The sequence below is a fragment of the Ornithorhynchus anatinus genome, chromosome 19 (genome assembly GCF_004115215.2).
Source record: "Ornithorhynchus anatinus isolate Pmale09 chromosome 19, mOrnAna1.pri.v4, whole genome shotgun sequence".
NCBI classification, from domain to species: Eukaryota; Metazoa; Chordata; class Mammalia; order Monotremata; family Ornithorhynchidae; genus Ornithorhynchus; species Ornithorhynchus anatinus.
The window spans coordinates 10,622,725-10,640,093 of record NC_041746.1 but is presented as its reverse complement, the minus strand read 5'-3'; the positions used below and the strand labels follow the sequence as shown (position 1 = coordinate 10,640,093).

Below are 17,369 nucleotides of genomic sequence, written 5' to 3'. Positions count from 1 at the left end.
GAGTGGAAGACTAAGAATAACCATTCTCACGAAATTTCCAATCCCTCCTGTTTCTGGCAGGATTGGAAATTCCGGGGAAATGGCTCATGTCGCAATACTTCTGTGTGGGATTGGCTAGAACCAGGAAGTGGAGAGGCCCAGGGAAATGAAAACCACCCAAAAGTGAATTGAGTGTTTTTGCGCCTTTGAAAAGGTTTGGGTTTGGCTCTAGCTAAAGTTTTTCCTATCCCATTTTACTCAAATAGCTTTCACCATCCTCATGCACATCAGAAGGAGCCTGGATGTGAGTCTCTCTCTTTGAGGTTCCTCATTTGAAGAGAAAACATCTATTTGGTGGTTTTCCTTATAACTGGAGATGAGGCAGACTGCTTAGCAGCTAGTTCAGATGACTTTTGAGTCAGTACTCAATTCTAGTTCCATTTTCACTACTGAGTTCTTCCGTGACCCATGACCCATGCCTCTCTTTACCCACCTGCAAAATGAGAATAATGATTCCTTTTATTTAGAGGTGTTTTCAGGATTAATGTTTGAAAATCTCTCAAGAGGTCTTTATCTGATGAATCTTATCTTCTGGCTTGAAATATGATCATTTTAGGTGACTAGAAAGGCTCACATTATCTAGAAGCTGGTATTTAATGTACATTATCACATCTATTATCATATCACAACCAGATGTTTAAAATCGGGGCTTGGAATTCCATAACACAGATTGGCTTACCTCGGGGGTCACCCTATCACCAAATGCACTCTGCTCAGCTGTATTTTGTTATAGCTTTAATGCAGCAGTAATGTGTTTCCACAAGTTTCAGCCTCGTGTTAGATGACATGTGGGCTAATTTTGGTGGGTTCAGTGCACAAGCAGGGGGTTATGCAAACCAGAGCGATTTGCTTTCCAAACAACAGAAGAACATGTGAAGAGTGACTGCTAATAATCACGGCATGATATTTTCTCCTTTTCTCTCTCTCCTTCTCTTGCCCTATTTTTTCTGAGCCCCACAGACCCTTTCAGGAGCTGAATCTCTCTCTAACTAATGATTTTCTCAACTTAGTAATTTTTTTTTTGCAACTGGCATCTGATTTATGTTTTAGATGATGCCTCAGCCTCTACAGAATTCAAAATGAGGAAGCAAGACAATTGAGTGTTTCTTATTTTTATTGTTATTTTTAATCAGTGAGAAGTTAGATAAGGTAAGAAAAAAGAAATAAAAGCCAGGGTGGCCTAAAGCCAAGAATTCATCTGCTTGCATTAATAGGTTCCAGCAATGGTAATTCAGGCTCTGCACTTAGAAAGCACATGAGCTTAAAAATAAACTTTGACAATGTAGATCTCTTTGTCCTTTCAAGAATGGAAAACATTATGTACTTCAAAGCATACTAAGCCTGACTCTCAAATATACTTGGGATATTATTTCTATAGCACTTGGGAGGGTTACATTGCATACAGTACACGAATGCCTTGTGTGTAAATAGTCCTTGAGCCGGAGAGGACCAGGAATAAATGGTACTAATGATTTTGATCTGCTCATTCATAGTAAGGAAGGAGCTTTTGTCTCAAAGTCCTCTGGACCAGTTGGGATATGTTTCCTTGCTCTAGTCAGAAACTAGCCTTCTGATCCAAATTGCTAAGGCAGTGAGTATTTTAGTAACACGTTTCCCTAGCATAAGGCAGCACATGCTCATTTTTGCGTGTTTTGGACAGGAGAGACAACCACAGGAGTGACACTCATGAAAGAAAAAAAACATTATGGGAAGATGCCATTTTAGTACAAGGGTACTTGTTTGGAAAATAATGGAGAAGAAACGGCAGAGGAGCAACTGCACTAAAGATCAAAAGCATGATGACTCCTGATGAAAACATCACCAAACGATGAACCCAAGGGGAAAAAAGAACTTCTACTGTAAGTATCTTGGGATTAATAAGGAACTTATTTCCGGGGAAGGAGGGTTTATTTTATTTTTTATTTTTTGGAAAGTTGCTTTCTCAATTGTTTGAGCAGACTGAATAGATTTAAAATCCAGCATCTGATGTAGTAAACTGTACTATTGTATAATTGAACTGTGTGGTTCAAAAAGAAAGGTAGTTGTATGAGTTTGGTTCTGTGTCCTTGTAAGACAAAACAAGCTACTGTAGTAATACATCCATGTTGATCTCATTTGCAAGGTATGGAGGTAATAGAATTAAGGGAGTATATCAAGATCCCTTATTTTCCTCTTCCTGCACTGTAGGTCTTGGTTTGTAACTTTCAGGAAATTTCAGGGGATCCATTTATTCACCTTATTTCCTGACTGTGATTGAGAAGTGTTTGGTGTGAAGAACATAGCCATTTATGTGGCTGTGGGGGTCATATTCATATTAATAAGTATTGTATTTTATTCTCCTGAGCACCTAGTACAGTGGTCTGCACACAGTAAATGCTCAATTATGTAAAATTCCACTGCTTGATTAATTGGATGCAGAAGAGCTACCTATAGAGATGCAAACTATTTCTCTTATCACATTTGGACTGCCAGGAGACCAGATGGCAGAGACAAGAAGTTTTCAGTTGCCAATTCGAATCCATCTCCAGTCTATGTGAGATTTGAAACCTGAATTCTATTCCCCACTCAGAGTAGTCACCAGGGAAGCATCAAGGTACTCGGTCCTCAGTTTCTTCGGTTGAGAAACGGGGTTGGTCTGTCTTGTGGGGAGGGAACACATCTACCAACTCTGTTACAATTTACTCTCCCAAGACCTTAGTACAGTGCTCTGCACACAGTAAGTGCTCAGTAAATATGATTGATTGATTGATTGATTAGCTACCACAATTTCAGAAAAAATTAAGGAGACCACTCAGGTAATCTTTGCTTTGAGTTCCTTAGGAGCACAGTACTAAGTGTAGAATAACATCATTATCGAGCATTCTCCTGAAAGTGATCTCTAATGGATATAAATTTAAAAAGTATAATTTAATTTCTGCCGACAAATGGTTTGGGGTGTTACTGCTTTGTTTTGCCCCTTTCAAATGAAGATATGTAAAATTTGGCATTTATCTGATGAAGTTTATCTTCCAACCATAGGCTGGTTATTACTAGTTAGTGTTTAATGCAGCAGTGATTCAAGGAAGGTTAAGGTGCTGACATGTGTAAGTGACAGCCTGAGACAGGGGAGCTCCAGTGTCAAGTGGATGTGGAGGAAAGGTAGTGAGCCTAATGTACAGATAGGGGGAGATTGTTCTGGGAGGAAGGGGGTCTTTGGAACACAGACAGAGGTGAGAGTGAGACAAGAGAGCTCAGGAGTCAGACTGAAGATGGGCTTGAATGGAGTGACCAGAGGGAGAGATAGTAGGAGAGTCATGAAAACAGAAGAGTGGCGGCCATCTGGAAAGGTAAGAAAAAAGAGTTTGACTTCAATGTAGAAGGTAAGGGAAAGGGAGTCACAGGAAGGGCACAGATGTCAAAAGAATTAAATTCAAAGAGAAAACAGGATAAAAACACCAGTCTTGGTGTATAACCCTAAATAACACAGTTGTTTTTTTACTAGTGATGGAAATGGAGAGTTAATCCTCTTCAAAAGTTATTATTTCAATGTTCACTGCATGCCACAATCTGTAAACCTACATAATATAATATAACCTGATGATATGCCATGTAAAGCTTTCAACTAGATTTGAAAGTTATGTTACCGATGATGAGATTTTTAGTGATGTGGCTGGTAAGACCAATTAATGTACAACTTGTCTTCCACTGAGTGTGCACTTACCCTTTGCTGCACTGTTGTATTTATTATTCTTAGAATCTGGTGCCATTTTGTTTCTCTGTCTTTCTGCCCCGATCTTCCCACAGCCCACAGTTTACAGATTAGAAAGCAATTTAAGGACCCGAAACCTGGAAAGAGGATGAGCAAATCCTTTAGAGAAAGTGGTTTGAAAATTGAAGAACCTATTGGGTGAAGGCTTGGCCAGTTGGATCCTGGTTCATGAAAAATTTCCCAGAATAAATGGTTTGAGAAAGAGTTGATGTGAAAATAGCTCGTATGAAAAACAGGTCTTATTAAGCAGAAATCGAAGCCCTAATTGCTGCTGTTTTTTTAATAACCTGCATTTCCTGTCGCAAGTCAGAAGATCTGGCTGGGTGCTACAAATGTAAGCCATCAGGATTCATCTTAAATTTTCTTGCTTTAAGCAGATTGCGTATAACATATATCTTAGCGGGATGCGGAGTTCAGCGTAGATTAACCAGATCTTAGAGGCTGAGAAGGTGATTGTGGACTTGGGCAGGGAATACATAGAGTCCTGTTGTAAGCACTGGACGAGAAATCACATGGAGGACATTAGAGAAGGTCCCCATTCCTTGTGGGCCTCACAATCTAAGACTTAAAGGGGAAAGTAGGGATGGGAGACAGATGCTTCAGTAAATCAATTGTATTTACTGAATATTTACTGCGTAGAAAGCACTGTAGTGAGAACTGGAACTGAAACATTGAAACACACACAAACAAATCGACAATGACGGAGGGGTCCAAGAGTGCACGGGAGCAGCTTTTTTTAAATCCCTGGCCCAGCCTGCATGGAGCAAGCTCAGTGGCAGGAGGGTAGGCGGTGGTTACAGGTGCTTTCTCAGCCACTGGGAGCTCATGACCTAATGGGCAAGAGCGTGTGCCTAGGCAACAGCTACACTTAGATTAGTTATAGAATTAACCGTTTAGTGTGTGCAAGGGGACTGAACTAAGTGCTGGGAAAGAGTATACAAGTGTGAGTTATTAGACAAAGACCCTGGGCAGTTAAGACACCAAAACAGTACACAAACACCAGAAGAATCTCTGCTAACACCCGAAGCAGGCCTTTAGAGGCCAGCGTACAGTTTGGGATTGGCTCAGAGAGCCACGAGAAGCAGGATAGATTCATTCATCCCCGGAAAACCCTGGAGACCAGATCCTGTGCATCTCCAAGGGTGGTGATGGGAATGAAAGACTTTAAGTGTTTTGATCTTTAAGAACATTAAGTGAAGCAACAAAGGGTGGCAGGTGGGGATACTCAAATAGGATCGCCTCTCCTTTCTTCCCCCAATCCCGGCCCCTGCACCAAGCATGAATGCATATACCTTTAAACTCTGTTTTTCCCCTCAACTTGTGGTGCCTGTTTTCCCTCTATATTATAAACTCCTAAAGGGCGGGGATCTTTACCACTACCTCAACTGCATTCTCCTGTTTAGTACAGGGCACGGCGTCAACACTCAGTAAGGGCAGAGAACGTATCTAAGAACTCTGTTATATTGTACTCTGGTATAAGTACACACACAGTGCTCTGCACACAGTAAGCATTCAATACATACTATTGATTGATTGATATTATCAACTGTGATTGACCCAGTCAGCAGAAGAACCATTTACAATGGGTAAAGAAACAAGTTGCTGATGCAGTGTTTGTCTGACAAAGAACACTCTGGGTATAAAGCCAAGTGTGTTTAAGTGAGAAGGGGACTTGTTGAGTTGACTGCCATTTTGAGAGAGGCTCCTAGAATGGAGTAGTTGTAGTTCTTTCTCTCAGTCGCTGCCTCTTCTGGGGCACTATGGCACTCTGAATGAATTCGAGGCACTGCAGTTGGCTGTCACAGACCAGCCAGCTGTCCAGAAATCCTTAGTGAACCCCATCTGTGACAGCTACCATGAATTTGAGTGTTGCGGCTCACCATTGGTTGGGGGACTTCTTCAGAGCTTTCACATCTATAGCTGTACGGAAACATTCGTTTACATTTTGGGGAGGAGGAAAGGAAAGTGATGGCAATGAATGGAACCAGGTGGGCTGTATCTGAGAAGGATTCTTATAAGAAATGAGTCTTACGTGTTTTGTTATTGTGTTTTGAGGACATAGGCGTATGTTTTGATGCAGAGGAGCAGGAAAGTGTTATCAGTCGTATTTGAGTGCTTATTATGTGCAAAGCACTGTACTAAGTGGGAAGTAACTGACATGTGAATGGCCGAGAGGCTGGAGAGGGTAAGCTCTGCGTGAAGGTCAAGAAATAGGTTTCACTGATGGTCAGAAAGAGTAAGACAAGAAGGAAAATGCACACAGTTGGAAGAAGGGGGAAGAGTGAGAAGCTGAAAGTCTATGAGTTGGAATTATAACTTGATTTGAAAGGCAAATGGGAGACATCACAGTTCAGAGAGGGCAAGTGATATGATCATAAAGATATTTGAGAAATATTTCTGTAAGGGCTCCATATTTCTGAATTAATTGAATGAATGAATCTGCATGTGTTTCAGAGAGTACTTCTTTGCTCTTAGCTGGACCTTATCTTTTTTAACAGTATTTGTTAAGCACCGTTCTAAGTACTGTGAACTTCATTCAGATAGATGTTCACGCCTTGGGAACAATGAGGGCATCTATGGCTGCTTTTGCTTTGGCAAACGTTTGGGCTGTGAGTGCCACATCTTCTGCTTCTGAGTCACGTGGGACACATTGGGCACTATTTCTCAGCTGCCTAACCTAGTTAGGTATTCTGTTTTGGATACAGTTCACAGTATTGATTTTAATCGACCTAGGGCATCTGGTTCCTGGAAGGATCGCTGCTCTCTCTTTACAGACCTACCCAGCTGCACACTTCCCTCAGCTAATGATTCCTGGTTTGACTCTGGGATATTTCCTATGGTCAGTCTTTCTTACAGAAATTTCTTCCCCATCTGATCAAAATATGTGGGACAGCTCGATGACCGGAGCTTTGTACTTTTAAAACAGGATTCCAGCTGAAGGTGCAGAAATATCATTCTAGGAAAGACAAGTAGTGTGGCCTAGTGGATAGAGCCTGGGCCTGCTACACGTCGACTCTGTGACCTTGGGCAAGTCACTTAACTTCTCTGTGCCAAGCACTGTTCTATGTACCAGGTTAGGCACGAGCACAACTGTGTGCTGTTTAAATAGGGATCTGGTAGAAGAATTGTAGTGGCTCTCAAGGAGGGATCAGGGAATTCCCCCTGGAGAAACACTCTAGGTTGTCCTTGTCCCTCATGGGGCTCACAGCTTAAGAGAAAGAGAGAACAGGTATCTTATAGAGAAGCAGCTTGGCTCAGTGGAAAGAGCAAGGGCTGAGGAGTCAGAGGTCATGGGTTCTGATCCTGGCTCCGCCACCTGTCAGCTGAGTGACTTTGGGTAAGTCATTTAACTTCTTGATGCCTCAGTTATCTCATCTATAAAATGGGGATTAAGACTGTGAGACTCATGTGGGACAACCTGATTACCCTGTATCTACCCCAGCGCTTAGAACAGTGCTTGGCACATGGTAAGCGCTTAAAAAATACTAACATTATTATTATTATCATCCCCATTTATACACATGAGGCCCAGAGAATTTAAGTGACTTGCCCGAGGTCACACAGTAGGTGAGTAGCAAGAGCTGGGATTAGAGTCTGGGTCTTCCAATGCCCAGGGCCAGGCTCTTTCCATGATGTCATGCTGTTTCTCTGCATGTCATTAGAATATACAATTTTGGTGTGGGTACCCGTGGGCAGAGCTGAATAAATGGTGGGCGTTCAGGTCTCCGTTGGCCTCACTGGACGATGTGCTACCCAGGAACCAATTCAATGACCAGTGTGTTACTGATGCAACTCTGTGTGGGTGGGAAGCTGGCCCACCAACTCTGTTGGATTGTACTTTCCCAAGCACGTAGTACAGTGCTCTGCACTCAGTAGGTGCTCAATAAATACCACTGATTGTTTGATAATGCTTCACTAGGTGCGGGTTGGTATACTGGTTCACTGTTTATTACATACTGAATCTCGGTGGCATCTAATCTCCGAAGCGCTTAGTACAGTGCTCTGCACAAAGTGAGTGCTCATTACCATTGATTCATGGACCAAAAGTCGTGTTAAGCTGTGAACAGTCTGAGTATGCAGGAGAGCTCGTTGTGGGCAGGGAATGTGTCTGTTCATTGTTGTATTATACTCTCCCAAGTACTTAGAACAGTGTTCTGCACTCAGTAAATGCTCAATAAATACGATTGAATGAATGAGAGGCAGGCCACGAGGTGCTGTATGCGATGTCCAAATCCCCACCTCTAAGTGGCATGCTGGGTGCTTTCAGAGAAAGAAATTTGGTGACCCACATCGGAAGGTTGGATGGGAAGGTTGGATGGCATAGGGTGGTGTGGGGAGCACAACTGCTAATTTTACAGCTTTTTTTCTTTCCATAGGCGTAATGTTGTTTGAAACATCTTTGCTCTTTTCTGGGCTTTTATATAATGAACATATTGGACTAAAGGAGGCAGGATAGGGAGGAACACCTTTCAAGTGTTAGAGGAGTTCTAGCCGTAGACCGTAAATTCACTGTGGACCAGGAACGTATCTACCCACTCTGTTGTCTTGTATTCTTCCAAGCACTTAGTACAGTGCTCTGCACACAGTAAATGCTCAAATACCATTGATGGATGGAGAGGAAATGTTGGATCAGTGACCAGAGCAAATGGGTAGGCCAGAAGGTAGCAGTAGAGGTTGACTTGTAAATAATTCCGAACATATCAATAAACAAGTAATTAGTTGCACTATACAATCTGCATTGTCTGGCTAAATTATCAGAGGGCACAACAGAAGAGATTTCACATAAAGAGAGAATAATAGATATTTTTCAATCGGGGGACCGTTTCAGAAAGAAGACAGTGCTTTGGTTGGACTTCAAACTAGCTACATTACTGCCATGATTCTTCCTTTACTTATGGGAGAGAAATAGATCATAAAGTTGGAATAAAAGCCCTGAGGTTAACTGAGGTGACTTTGCAAGTTATTATACAATGTGGTGCCAAAATGAAATGGTTTCTATTATTAGTTCTTTTGCTTTTTTTTTTTTAAAGCAGACATGAAAAACAAGGTAAATTCAATTTCACTGTGTGAAACAAACCATAGATATTTTACCCATTACTTTTTTTCAAGTCATAAACTGAGAACCCTACTGTACCTTTGCCCCCAAATTTTCAATCTTCCCTTATTGTTGGGGAAATGGATGAGGGTTTCATTCCTTGAAATAAAGCTTTATGGTAAAATTCAGAGTTTAATTCAGGCTGAGGAAGTCTTTCTTCCAGTAGCAGTAGGGAGCTTATGGGAGGCCAGAGCAAAGACTTTTTTCCTGAGAATTTGTGTGTCAGTAACATTTATTGAACATCTACTCTTTGAGAAGCTGCATGGACTAGTGAGATTCCTCTTAATCCCAACTGGGGATTGGAGGGGGCCCATGATTAATCGGTTGTACTTACTGAGTTCTTACTGTGTGCAGAGCACTGTACTAAGCTCTTGGAAGAGTACAGTATAACAGAGTTGGTAGGTACATTCCCTGCCCACAAGGAGCTTACAGTCTAGAGGGAGAATTACGGTGACCAGGCTTGTAGGAAGGGAGACCCGAACTGGGCTCCGTCTTTTCCAGCACCTTCGTTGGGGCATCTCAGCAGAAAGGAAAGTTCTGAGCTGACTTTTTAGAGCACCTATTCCTCTGAAGAAAAGCTCAGGAGCAACGGAGAAAGGATCAGTGTCCCCACTTGTTGCTTAGTGGCCCAGATGGAAGGGAGGATTCTAAGAAATGGAGTTTGGGTCCCTCGGCCTAAGAGCGAGTCCCTGGAGGTCAAAATCCTTATACCAGGTCTGCCAGCTGACAAGTGAAGGTATAAAGTTAAATAAAGGTATTTCAATGCCTTATCTCTAAGGAATGCTGCGTGAGAAGAGCAGCCTGGGAGACATCAAGTCTCTAGATTATAAACTCATTGTGGGAAGGGAACGTACTTACCAACTCTGTTATATTGAACTCTCCCAAGGGTTTAGAACAATATTCTGCACCCAGTAAGTGCTCAATAAATGCCATTGGTTTATTGATTGAAGTCTTCTGCCTTCAGCAGTTTGAGCCTAAAGGCATATTCCAACCCCCACCTACTAGTTAGTCGGGCATTATATGACTTGCGTATTCCGATGGCCAGCCAACAATCGATACACAAAACAACACTGGTTATTTAAAACTCAACCACATGCTAAATCAGTCCTTTCAGTCCACTGCCTCTCTCCACCAAAATTTGCCACTAGAGTTTACCACTTAAGTGACTACTGCGGAAACATTCGATTGATTTCTTTTTTTGAAGTAGATATTATTCCCCGATTAAATATCCTGCCCTGTAAATTAAGCTACAAGTATTGTCACATACCATCTAACCCCCTTCTTCGAAGGTTGTCTTCTGATCCATAACCCTGATCCAACCATATGGGATTTTTATTATTTAAATACGGGGCTGTGGTAAACCACAGAGTAATAGGAAGAAAGATTTTTCTCTTTGGCGTTCCTCCACCACATGATTTATTCTATTTTTCCTTAATTGTTTGGCTAATGGAAAAGGAAGGACACTTAGCACAAGAAATAATTTGGGGCCTGCTGTTAGCAGATTGGCACTTCCCAAAATATGTGGTATTAAAAAAAGCAAAAAAAAAAGAGTAAATAAATGAAATAGCTTGCTCCAAATTGTTTACTGTGGATTGAAGGGGATGAGAGCATGTTTTCTGGTGGAAGATGAGAGAAACTTGCTCGGGTCAGCATTTCGTGTCCTTTGAAAATACAAGCCATCTCGGGGATGGGGTTTCACCAGGGGCGCTGCTTCGGCTTTGAAGGCACAGGGAGGAACTGGAGATCATATCCCCTTTATCCCAGCAGCTCTTGACCTGGGCTGAGCTTCAGGAAGAATGTTATTGTTTTTGGCTCAGGAAGAGAAGCTATCAGCCAGGATTGTTACAGGGCTGTTCTGATCACAGATCGGGCATCTCACTGCAAGCAAGAGGACTGATTTTTCTGGTTCTAATGATAGATATACAGGGGGAAGGCTAGGTAATATGTGTTCACTGAAGATCATCCAGTTAAATCTTTTGAACTCTCAGACTTAGCATTTGTGAATAAGAAATTGATGTCCCTCCACTAAGGAAGCCCCACCTGACCACCGCATGAAGTCCTGCCTATGGACCTCTTCAGTTTTTGACTCTTCCACCAGCTGATAAGGAGGTTTTCCCTTTATATTTGCACTTCCATCCCCAGTATCTTTTTTATACAGGCTGTTAGGGAAAGAACTATCCCATTTCCAGGTGGAAAGCTACAGACACCCCCCACCCTAGTAATTTCATACATTTCCATGGTTCCACATCACTCTCAAGCATTTGTTCCATGGTTCTTACTGCCGGTGATCCTCCCTGTTTTATTAATTTTAAAGTGTGGGGGTGTTTTTTTTGAATGTGCTGGTTCAATTATGTGTGGGCAGTGATTTTCCAGCCCAAAGAAAAGAAACCTGCATGCATCTTGGTACACAGGGTAATGGTATGGTGAGTAGATTAGGAATACCTAGGGATTTTTAAGATATTACCAGATTTAACCCAACTCCCCCACAGTTCTTTTATAAGATTAAGATTAACCTTCCCCCACCCAATTAAATTTATTAAAGTTTAGCTTGACATTTTCAGTACTAAAATGAGCCTGTAGATTTACAAATTCCGCCACTATGAATTGATGTCAATTTAGCACTTTTGGGTGATGAATGGTCAGTGTCCTCCCTATATTTGATAGATACAAGGTGGATTTTTTTTTTAATGGTATTAAGCATTTACTGTGTACCAGGTACTGTACTATGGCTGGGGTTGAGAGAAGGTTATTGGATTGGACACAGTCCCTGTCCCTCAGGGGGCTCACAGTCTTAATCCCCATTTTACAGCTGAGGTAACTCAGGCACAGAGAAGTGAAGGGACTTGCCCAAGGTCACACAACAGACAAATGGTGCAGCCAGAATTAGAACCCAGGTCCTTCTGATTCCCAGGCCCGTGCTCTATCCACTAGTCCATACTGCTTCTCTATCGCAGATTTGGGACTGTGATAACTGAAAAGTTTTGGTCACTTTGAAATGGATCATGGATTTTTTTCTGGGGAAGTTGTCTTCTCCCCACTCTTTATGAAGCCTACAGTTTCCAGGAAAGTAGTTCAGAGTAAGTCTTTCCTTGTATTTCTAGTGTGGGTGTCGGTCACCATTCTTCCCCAATATAAAGCCCTCGATTCAAAAATCAACATTTGGATATTTCGGGATTTGACTCTGGAGGCTGGTTCCCAAATCAAGGAGGAGTGGCTGCGATGCCAACAGGTAGCCGTGAGATTGTTTGTGTTGCCGTTTTGCGTCATTTGCAAATGCCAGAAAGGAGCAGTCCTCCCAAAGGCACATTTGCCATGCAGATGTTGTTCGATGTGAATCCTAAAAATAAGAGCTAAAATAAACTCTGAAATCTTTGAAATTGAAACCTGATTTTACCCTAATTAAAAAATATGAATAAAACCTAATGATCACTTCCTAAAGTCTATATATATTTTTAAACCCCAATTATCTAGTGATACTGTCTCTTTCCCTGGTTGGGGTATTAGTTAAGGTAATGCTGGTGTCTACCAGGTGGCTGCAAGCGCTAATGCTGGAAGGAGACCATTAAGATTTTTGGCTTTTTAAAGAACCCTAGTGTTAGGGTTTGGGTGTTCGGCTCTTGGGGCTCAAGCAGTGGTAGGAGGGGCCTGTCCCTCTCATGATGATTTTGCTGTAGTTTCTCTCCATGAGCTAAACAAAGTATGGTTCCTGCTGAGTCTCAGGAGTTGGGGCAGGGACGAGTACTCTTCAGGAGGGGAAAAATGCCAGGACAGGCAAGGGGAAGTAATTTGCTCCATCCTCGTGTGTTGATGATGGCAACAATTTGAATTGTGGTATTGGTGAAGTGCTTACAATGTGCCAAGAACCTCCTCAAGAAACCTTGGCTTTAAGGTGCTCAGTCAGCTTGCTTCCTCCTACCTTACCTCACCGACTTCCTAATCCAGTCCACACCGCATACTTCTCTACGCTAGAGCCAGCTCGCTCTGTCCGCTTTCTCTCACCACCGGCACCTTTCCCTCGTTCTCCCTCTGGCCGAGAACTTCCTCCCCCTCCAAATACACCAGACCACCGCTCTCCCCACCTTTAAAGTGCTATTAAGGTCACATCTCCTCCCAGAGGCCTTCCCCCATTAAGCCCTCTTCTCTCTGACTCCTTCTGCCCTCTACTTCACTGGTGATTGAGAATGCTTGTGGGTTCCCTGGTGATTATAGACCCAGGGTTCTTACAGCATGGGTAGCATGGCCTAGTGGATGGAGCACGGGCCTGGGAGTCAGAGGACCTGAGTTGGAGTCCCGGTTCCACCACTTGACTGCTGTGACCTTGGGCACGTCACTTAACTTCTCTGTGCCTCAGTTTCCTAATCTGTAAAATGGGGATTCAATACATGTTATCCCACCTACTTGGACTGTGAGCCCCTTGTCAGACAAGGATTGTATCCAACCCGATTGACATGCATTTACCCTGCGCCTTCAGAGTTCTTGACACATACTAAGTGCTTAGTAAGTATAACAATAATAATTATAGACACAAAATGAACAATCCAGACCCAGTCCCTGGTTCCACAGTTGAAGAGGGAAGAAAATCAGATATTGAATCCCCATTTTACAGATGAGGGACCTGACTCGCAGAGACATTAAGTGATTAGGCCAAGGTCCCAAAGCAGGTAAGTGGCAGAGCACGGTTTAGAGGCTAGGTCCCCTGACTACCAGTGCCATCCATGTATTTTGCCATCACCATTGATTGGCTCAAGCAGTCAAGTGAAAGTCAGGCTGCTGGTTGTCACTCCCAGTCCAGCAATACTACCCAGGCAGTTGTGGGTGGCAATGGGTAGCAGAAGCTAGCACCCAAACAGTGATATGAGTTTTCAAGGAGGCTGTACATCATTCTAAACTATGTGCCCGTTGTTGGCAGGGATTTTCTCTATTTGTTGTTGAATTGTACTTCCCAAGCGCTTAGTACAGCACTCTGCACACAATAAGCGCTCAATAAATACGATTGAATGAATCCTCAAATTCCCACAGTATTCCACAAGAACCAATTCAGTCACAATGGCGATGGTGAAGATAGGAGACCCTACTTCGTTCCATCTTAAGCCTTGCAAAAAGAGGGACGGAACTCGAAAAGCAAGGCAGTCCCACCTAATATGGAATATCTGCTCACCTCACTAGAGAGCCCCTCTTAAAATACTCTTAATCCACCAGTCATATCTTTGGAGCACTTACTGTGTATAGGACTATACTAAGCACTTGGGAGAGTACAACGTAACTGAGTTGGTGGACATGTTACCTTCTCACAACAAGCTTACAATCCAGAGGGAGAGAACACCATTAATATAAAGTCATCTTAACTCTGTAGTACTTGAAGAAGCTCAAACGGTTAGAGATTTGTGGGGAATTTATATCTCAGACTACTCTCTAGCCCTTATCATCATCATTATCTTCCTCCCTTTCTCCTTCTTCCTTCTCTTCCTCCTCCTCAAATGTATTTATTCCTCCTCCTCTTGTTCCTCCTTAAAAGTATTTATTGAGAATCTACGAGGTACAGAACAATTTACTGGGCATTTCAGAGACTTCAGGGATGAAAGAAGTTGTCCCTGCCTTGGGGGAATTCACAGGAGACAGGAATTAATGAAGATAACAATAGAAGAATGAGAGAACAAATATTAAGCTCTAGTGTAAACAAATCAATAATAGGTAAAGATAAGTGAGGTATCTGAAGGGGCTGGCACAACTGGGTAGGGATTAATCAGGAAATGTCTCAAGGAGAGGATGGCTTTGTAGAAGTACTTTGCTTCAAAGAGATATAATTTGGCAAAGGGAGATGGGAAAGGGTGATCCTGGTGGGGAAAAGGGGTGAGGGTTGGATCAGAGGCAGGAGAATGGAGGATCAAGGCATTTAGGTTTTATAGGAGGACCCCAAGTCTTAAAGTATGATGAGAGAAGCCAGCAGATTGATGAGGGAACCAGCTGCTGGAGAATTTGGAAATTAATGGTCAGGATTTGCACCCTTTATTCACCCTTCCCTCAGCTCCACGCTGCATATGTACATAGTCGTAATTTATTTACATTAATGTCTGTCTTCCCTCTCTAGACTGTAAGCTCGTTATCGGCAGGAAACATGTCTGTCAACTCTATTGTATTATACACTCACAAGTGTACGGTGCTTTACACACAGTAAGTGCTCAGTAATGAATGATTGTATCCCCTTCTGCTTCCATGCCTCTCTGTTTTCTGTCATTGTCCTGCTAGGTCTCTCCCCATTCTTTTTTTATGGTATTTGTTAAGCGCTTACTATGTGCCAGGCACTGTTCTAAGAACTGAGGTAGATACGAGGTAATCAGGTTGGACACAGTCCATGTCCCACATGGGACTCACAGCCTTACTCCCCATTTTACAGACTATGTAATTGAAAAACAGAGAAGTAAAATGACTCGCTCAAGGTCACACAGCCAACAAGTGCCAGAGCCGGGATGAGAAGTCAGGTCCTTCCGACTGCCAGACCCACGCTTCCACTCTTAGCCTCCTTTGCTACCCAAGGTCCTTGGGGAAAGAAGAAAGCTTCCAAGAGTCTGCACTCTGACTAGTTCCGCTCTTCCAATCGACCAAATGATGCTCCAGTCTCCTCCTTTGCTTTGGCCTTGAAGACCCCAGGAAACATCAGAAAGTGAGTTAAGGGAGCCAGCTTGCCTTTCGGTAGGCTAGCAGATAGTCTGGCAACGTTGGAGCACCAAATGACGAAGTCTCTGACATCCATATGGTAGGTTAGCCTAGGATGTCACATCCCTTTCCAATTTCGTGACAGTTTCATTAAGTTCCCTCTAGTGCCATATTCAACATGAAATGGAAAGGCAGCTGATAATGAGATGCTGGAACAATTAGTTCATGGACATAAAAGCTATGCTTGCTACAACTCATCATGGAGACAGGACACCTAAGGAAATGCAGAGTGCTAAAATGAAAGATGATGACTTCAACCGAGATGGGCTGAAGAGTTGCATTTGGGACACCTGAAAGCATCAGGACATAAGGGAAGCAGCGTAGCCTAGTGGAAAGAGTGTGGGTCTGGGAGTCAGAGGTCCTGGGTTCTAATCCTGACTCCACCACTTGTCTGCTTTGTGGCTTTGGGCAAGTCACTTCACTTTCACTTCACTTCTCGGTGCCTCAGTTACCTCATCTGTAAAATGGGGATTAATAATGATAATAATGATGGAATTTGTTAAGCACTTACTATATGCCAAGCACTGTTCTAAGCACTGGGGTAGATACAAGGTTATCACACTGGACGCAGTCCCAGTCCCTTGTGGGGCTCACAGTCTTAATCCCCATTTTTACAGATGCAGTAACTGAGGCACAGAGAAGTGAAGCGATTTGCCCAAGGTCACACGGCAGACAAGTGGCGGGGCTGGGATTAGAACCCAGCTCCTTCGGGCTTCCAGGCCCTGCTCTATCCATTACGCCACACTGATTAAGACAGTGAGCCCCATGTGGGGCATGGACCGTGTCCCAACCTGATTAGCTTCTTTCTTCCCAGTGCTTAGGACAGTTCCTAGAACAGAGTAAATGCTTAACAAATACCATAAGCAGAAAAAGGAATCTATGAATGTCACATGATCACACCCTCTGCTGGCGGCAGGTTGCCATATACCAAGCACATGTGTTGGTATTTGTTAAGCGCTTACTATGTGCAGAGCACTGTTCTAAGCGCTGGGGCAGATACAGGGTAACCAGGTTGTCCTACGTGAGGCTCACAGTCTTCATCCCCATTTTTACAGATGAGGGAACTGAGTGACAGAGAAGTGAAGTGACTTGCCCACAGTCACACAGCTGACAAGTGCCAGAGGTCAGAAACCAGGCTCAGGGCAAATGAGTAGAGTGGAGGAAAGAGATTCAGCCGGGTTGAGAAGGCAGAGACAATGGCATTGAGAGATCAGAAAGCAGGGGAGGAGAGGTCTTGAGGAGTTGGGAAGGTCAACCACTCCTGAAAATACTAGAATAGGAAAAAGAAAAGACATATAAATTGTAGGATAGAGAGGGAGAGAAAGCAAAGCTCTTACGTTTCCTTCCCAGGTGTTTACTTGTGTGCCTGCTCAATTCTTCCGTAACGTGAGTTTTCAACACCTGCTTTGAGTAGAACGGTCTTCTGAGAACCACCCTTCTCTGGATAGAATGCGATGTGATGTTGGGAGAAAGTTAGGTGAATGCATGCAGGATTGGACAAGCCTCAAGTACCGGCTCTTTTCTTAATGCTGGATTCATCGAGAATGTAACCCTTATGCCATAGGAGAGCTGAGGTTATACATGTGTGTAAAAATGGTTAAACATGTGTGTAAAAATGATGATGTTGACCTTCTACATTTATCGAACACCTACCGAGTATAGAGCCCTGTATAGCCAGAGGCATAGATGGCATGGTCCTATTAAGGAGCTGACAATCCAGGGAGATTTGCCAACAGATGATTTTACCGTGGAGTAGTTAGTTGGGAATGGAGT

The 17,369-nt window shown here is 43.0% G+C and overlaps 1 protein-coding gene across 1 annotated transcript in view; it reads left to right on the top strand.

Moving 5' to 3' along the window:
- Nucleotides 1-1,632: 1,632 nt before the first annotated feature.
- The window catches only part of KCNK2 (potassium two pore domain channel subfamily K member 2), a 136,586-nt gene continuing 120,849 nt past the window's right edge, over nt 1,633-17,369 (top strand). The window contains exon 1 of the mRNA XM_029046958.2: nt 1,633-1,898. Within this exon, the coding sequence (XP_028902791.1) occupies nt 1,868-1,898 (31 nt within the window). The 5' untranslated portion in view covers nt 1,633-1,867. The remainder of the gene's footprint in view (nt 1,899-17,369) is intronic.